At 53.9% G+C, this 6,240-nt stretch overlaps 1 protein-coding gene across 1 annotated transcript in view; it reads left to right on the top strand.

The window, feature by feature from the left end:
* Positions 1-2,919: 2,919 nt before the first annotated feature.
* Positions 2,920-6,240, top strand: part of MYH7B (myosin heavy chain 7B) — a 35,111-nt gene continuing 31,790 nt past the window's right edge. Inside the window, exons 1-3 of the mRNA XM_071446517.1 lie at positions 2,920-3,016; positions 4,231-4,334; positions 6,015-6,158. Of these exons, the coding sequence (XP_071302618.1) occupies positions 2,920-3,016; positions 4,231-4,334; positions 6,015-6,158 (345 nt within the window). The remainder of the gene's footprint in view (positions 3,017-4,230; positions 4,335-6,014; positions 6,159-6,240) is intronic.

The following is a 6,240-nucleotide window of genomic DNA, read 5'->3' as shown; positions in this document are numbered from 1 at the left end:
GAGAGGAACCGGGGCGAACAGAAGGAACTGCAGGAGGAATCTCCGAAAATAAAATCTCTTTAAAGATAAGGCAGGGAGGGGGTGAGCAGAGTGTGGGGCGAGTACATGCCCTGAGAAGAATGTGTGAGGCTGGGCCAGCTGGTGGGGCTGGGCCAAGGGCTCATCCCACTGCTCGGGTGCTTGTGGCAAAGGTACTTGGCACAGGACCCACCAAAGCCTCGAGTCCCTCCAGGGAGTGGGTGGAAACTTGACCCCGAGCCCAGGACAGAGAGGCAGAAGACCACCAGGGTAACCTCAGAGGGCTCTGTGGTCCCCCAGAGCCTGTGGCTCTTCAGGTTGCTGGAACTCTGCCATCTTGGCAAGATTGAGCATGCCATGGTCAAGAGGGACCTCAGCACTGGTGTCCCCGTGTTCTCCTCTGGGGGGCTGCAGCAGATGCAATGGTGGAGTCCAGCTCTGCACCAGCTGCTCACAAATCCAGATGAGGAGCTGCACTCCTGAACACTAACCTGCTGAGGAGTGCCCACATGGCACATGGGGATGGGGCCCTGCACCCCATTTTATCCTGCTGTACCCCAAGTCTTTGTTCATGCTACAGATTCCCCTCCATGGGAGCATTTCAGTTCTTGGGGGAGCCTGGCACCCTGCAAAGCACTGACACTGCTGCCAGTGAAGGCAACACCAACCCATCCCTGAGCCCAGCCATCCTCCCTGCTGGGGCTCAGCCCACAGGGGATGGCTCTGCAGTCCTCCTCTGTGTTTGCAGGTTTTCTCAAACTCTTCTTTCATGTCCTTACTTGCTATACTATTGTAACTTTTGCTACCTTCAGACTTTACAGCTGTAGCTGATTCTCTGTTCTTTCTGTTTCTAAAGCCTGCTTTTCCAGCTTTCTGAAAATATTACCTTTACTATTTCCCACATTCCTCCACCCCACAAATCTCCCAGACTTCTCTCCAAAGCAGGGTGGGAGGGCAGGGACCTTTCTGTTGGGGGTACAGAGAGGATGGCACTGGGAACCCAGACTGGGGAGGTGTAGCAGCAACCCTGAGTGCTGGATGGAAAGACTGACTATGGCTGGGGCTTGCATTCAGGGCAGGTGCTGGGGCTGCAAAAATCTCTCTGCAGCCTCGGCTGTGTGCCCAGGCTGAAGCCACATGCCCAAAGCAGCCTCTGGTGCTGCTATTCTGGCTGTGACAGGGCCTGTGCCACATCCAGCCTGGCACAGCACTGCACAGCTGATCCTTAACCACTCCCTGCCTCAGTTTCCCCAACTACAGCAGCCCCAAGTTACTCTGGGGTGTAAGAGGTGCTGAATAGGGAATAAACATCAAACCCTGCAGCCACTGGCCCTGGTTCTCCAGGGTAGAAACCTCATTGCACTGTGGATGTCAGCAGCTAAGTGGCTTTTCCTTGAGCTGGCATGGCCCCAGAGTGTCCTGTTGTCATCTTGGGCAGCCCATGGTGGTGCTGCCAGGATGGAGGTGTGCTCCAGGCTGTACACAGCACCTCTGGGTGCTGTCTGGCTAAAATGGTGTGCAGGAAACCCAGCAACCTCTCTGTTGAGAGATTATGAACTTGGCCTAGCCACAAAACCAGCTCCCATACCAAGGTGAGGAGTTCAGGAGCAGAACGTGGAGGATCAAGCCCCAGGGTCCTTCCCCTTCCAGACAGTGTGTCTGGGAGAAGCTAAACCAGAGCTGAGTGAGAAGTTGGGATGTTCCAGCTGGAAAAGGCAGCAGCCACACACATCCCACCAAGCAGCAGCTCTGCTGGCATGGTGGGAGGCAGGAGCAATGGGATCGAGTGCTCAGGTGCAGGAGGAACTGGCAGAGCTCTCATTCCTCAGCTCCCCACTGGAGCAGGCAGAGCAGGCTGGGAGAGCTGTGCTGCCTTCCCAAGCTGCAGGCTCTCACTCTGCCTTTGTACTCGCCTGACAATACAGGAATAAAAATAACCAGGCTGCATTTGCAGAGAGATAAAAGTGAAGTTTGCCTTTTGTGTCTGTCCGGGCAGTGGGACAGCAGCACCAATGGAGCTGTGTGGACATGACACATGGGAATTTCTGACATATCTTTTCCCACTCTGACCTTGACAGACACAATAAAAAGGGGCTTTGCAGCGTGCACAGAGCCACTCAGTCCTAGCACCAAGGTCAGTAATACAGAGCATGTCTGTGTGCACGTGTGTCCCCTGTACTAACCCGCTTCACCCGGGCAGGGTGGCTGATCCCAGAGGACAGGGGCTGGCTCTGCTGCCACAGGGGAGGGTGGGACAGACCTGGATCATGAGCATTTTTGCTGAGGATTGTGTGTTTCGCCAAGTTGTGGCTCCATCCGTGATGGCTGTGGCGTTCCAGAGCTTTGCAGGGTGGCACTGCATTAGATGGATATTAAGAAGCACAGTCATAAAAGTGCTTTTCCAAGCAGCTGCCACAGCAGCCTTCTAGAAGGGTCTTCCCACCCAGCCTTGCTTTTATCTTGCTGCGATATCACTCAGCAGAACAGCCCTGGCTCTCTGTGCAGGGCACCAGCGAGTCTGTAGAGCTGGGATGAGTTTTAGCTGAGCTTATCAAGGAAGGGCTGTTATTGACAATCTCACCTAAAGTGGGAATGTGGATTTTGACAGCAAAGTGATTCCAGCTCACCCAGCTGGGACTTCCAATGGGGGGATGACAGCATCAGAAGGGAAAGTATCATTAATTGTCTCATTAATGTAATTTTTATCAGCTAGCATTGTTGTCCCTGTCTTCTCTCACTCCTTAAAATCAAAATCTTGTTTGGTGACCGTGTCACTCGTGGTTCTCAACCCATCAGTGGGCACCTTCCCCATGCACTGACCCCTTGTCCTTCCCTCCTTTCAGTGCTCAGGTGTCTTTCACTCTTCCTCTGCTGCTGCCAAGTCTCCCTCAGATCGACAGGATGTCTCTGCTGGACATGAGCGAGTTTGGGGAGGCTGCTCCGTACCTCCGGAAAAGCTACACGGAGCAGCTGAAGCTTCAGACCATGCCGTTCGATGGTAAGAGAGAGCCCCGGGCTGCCGAGCCCAGCCCGGGTGTGTCCCCGAGCCCAGCCCAGCCCAGGTGTGTGCCCGAGCACAGCCCAGCCCAGCCCAGCCCAGCCCGGGCTTGTCCCCAAGCCCAGCCCAGGTGTGTCCCCGAGCGAAGCACAGCCCGGGTCTGTCCCCGAGGCAAGCCCAGCCCAGGTGTGTCCCCGAGCACAGCCCAGGTGTGTCCCCGAGCCCAGCCCAGCCCAGGTGTGTCCCCGAGCCCAGAATAGGTGTGTCCCCGAGCGGAGCACAGCCCGGGTCTGTCCCCGAGGCAAGCCCAGCCCAGGTATGTCCCTGAGCCCAGCCCGGGTATGTCCCTGAGCCCAGCCCGGGTATGTCCCTGAGCCCAGCCCGGGTGTGTCCCCGAGCACAGCCCGGGTGTGTCCCCGAGGCGAGCACAGCCCAGCCCAGGTGTGTCCCCGAGCCCAGCCCAGCCCAGCCCAGCCTCGGTGTGTCCCCGAGCAGAGCCCAGCCCAGCCCGGGTGTGTCCCCGAGCCTGCCCCGCTGCCGTGGCTCTCTCCGGAGTCATCCCTGCCCCTCTCCCTGTGCTGCTCCTCAAGGCATCACAGGCACTGCAGAATTCCTTCCCCCAGCACCCTGGAGGACTCAAGTGAGAAAAGCAGGTTTTTGACTTTCCCCTGGTTTGATGAGGTGTGTGGGGAGGCGATCCTTCATCTCCCCCGACCCTGAGGGGCACAGGAGTGCTGGGGGACTGGTATCAAAGCCTTCTGCAGCTCTTTCAGTTTGGAGGTGTCCTCTGTGTCCCAGCCACCCTGCTCTTCCATGGCTTGGGATCCAGGGCCCAACTTGTTCCCTGCAGTTTGGCAGAAGAGAAGGGTTTTGCTTCCTCACATTCTCCTCTTCTCATGACAGTCTGAGTGCAGGCACACATGAGGCAGCAGATTTCTGTCAGGCTAGAAGCTGACCCCATCAAAGTAAAAAACTGCCAAACACAAAGAAGGCAAAGAAATCCCAGCTGCTATGACCAAGAACATAGGAAGGAATAATCACTGTCCTTCCACATTATCAAACTGCATTTATGTGGCTTTCAGTTGACAATTTCACATGGTCTCCTACATTACAACCTGTTTTATGTTCCTTTCCTTTCCTTTCCTTTCCTTTCCTTTCCTTTCCTTTCCTTTCCTTTCCTTTCCTTTCCTTTCCCTTCCCCATGTCCCCTCCAGGAAAGAAGCGAGCTTGGATCCCAGATGAGAAAGAAGCCTATATCGAAGTGGAAATAAAAGAAAGCTCTGGTGGCAAAGTCACTGTGGAAACCAAAGATAAGGAAGTAAGCAAATTCCTTTCCTTTTCCAAGGGAGAACAAGTGTGTGTGGAGGGGGATACGTGTGACAGGATCACGTCTGAAGCCATGAGCTCTTGCTGATAACCCTGATCAGTCGTGCCCCGGGGGGACACACACGGCAGTGTCAGCACACGTAGGCCAGTTCCTTGCCAAGAGTGGCACCAGTTCAGCATCTCCCACCGAGGGGTTGCTGTCACAGCCCTGTGGGACACACCGAGAGCACGGTGGGGCTGGCCAGCACAGCTCCTGCATGGGGGAGCAGCCCCAGCACAGCCCTTTGTGATGCTGAACCAGTGCCCGGCTCATCCCGGAGCCTGGAACAGGTAAGGGGCCAGCTGGCCAATTCCTGCTCCTTTTAGCCCAGATTTGCAGTGGGGTGAGCTGGCCAATTCCTGCTCCTTTTAGCCCAGATTTGCGGTGGGGTGAGCTGTTGGGAGGACAGGCTGTGACGGGCGGAGAGGCTCCGGCTTTCCGCGGCAAAGCAAGCAAGGACCAGCTGGTATTTGTCAAGATAATATCCAGTGCAATTAGCTGCAAATGAGCTTAATTAATGTTCCTTTCTTCACTATGGAAGTCTCATGACCCTGCAACTTCACTGCAGAGCACACTGGTATGAAACTGGGGGAAAAGATCAAGGACCTCAACCGGCAGTAGATGATAGACTTTATTCTTTCTATTTCTTCTCTAGTCAGAATAGCACTAAGAAGAGTTTGTGCCTGCTAAATGTGAAAAAAGAGATATATAATTGTTTTTGAAAAGTGTCAAGGCTTTGAAAATATTTTTGTCAGAATTTTGGAAAGCAAGTAAAGAGATTTGCTCTCTCCGAAGTGAAATTTGTCATAGAGGAGTTATAAATTTTAGAAATTTCTTCAGATATTTAGAACACCTTCCAATTCTGAGAATAGAGCAGTTTCTAAACCCTTTTTTGCTGTTTCCTCTTGAAACTGTCTTTTTATTGATTTGTCATGGATTTACAAAATCAGAAACTATATTAGCTTTGCCTGGATAAGCATTTCCAGCAGAAAGTTTTGAGACATAAACTTTCCTTCTGTGTACCCTCCTGCTTTTAACACCTGGCGCCTTTTAACACCACGTGCTTCACCTTCACCCATAAAAAAGATAAACCTCTGAAAGATTTAATTTAGTCTTTATTAACAAGACCATTTGCTAAATCCAGCTTCTCCACCCAGGCCAGATACGTAACGTGATATTTTCCCCGTGCTTGGTCTCGTGGGATTAAATAAATCCAGTTTTAAGTGATGGAGTACAGGCTTCAGCTGTTTGCCCAAATAACCAGGGATGTCTTAGGAACAAGAGACAGCACTGGCATGGGCTTTTAGGCTGGGAAGGAGAACACAGGATGGGAGTGTCAAGCACATTTTGAGGGAATAAGCAACAACCTGAGCTCAGGCTCAACCCTCTCCCTGAGGAGGGAACAAGCTGGGTGTGCTTGTCCCAGCTGGGCTTTGTGGCTGGGTGCTGCTGGGGCTGTCCTGGGCCTGTCACCCAAACACTGGGCAGCCCTGCCAGGATGACAGCACGCACAGGCCCCAAGGCTGTCCCCAGCACAGCACTGTCAGGGTTTTGTCCCCACCTGGCAGGTTTAGGGCAGAGGGTGCTCGGTGAGGACTGGGGTCCCTCTGACGCGTCCCCCTCCTCTGACAGACACGTGTGGTGAAGGAGGACGAGGTGCAGCCCATGAACCCGCCCAAGTTTGACATGATTGAGGACATGGCCATGCTGACACACCTCAACGAGGCCTCTGTGCTCTACAACCTGAAGCGCCGCTACTCCCACTGGATGATCTACGTAAGCCCACAGCACCCATGGGGTGGGGTGGGGAGGTGAAGGGACATTGGGACACCCCTCATCTGCCTGTTTTCCCCCTGCA

Source organism: Agelaius tricolor, unplaced genomic scaffold (assembly GCF_023055355.1).
Source record: "Agelaius tricolor isolate 1412-34295 unplaced genomic scaffold, bAgeTri1.0.p SCAF_23, whole genome shotgun sequence".
Classification (NCBI taxonomy): domain Eukaryota; kingdom Metazoa; phylum Chordata; class Aves; order Passeriformes; family Icteridae; genus Agelaius; species Agelaius tricolor.
This window is presented reverse-complemented; position numbering and strand designations above follow the sequence as displayed.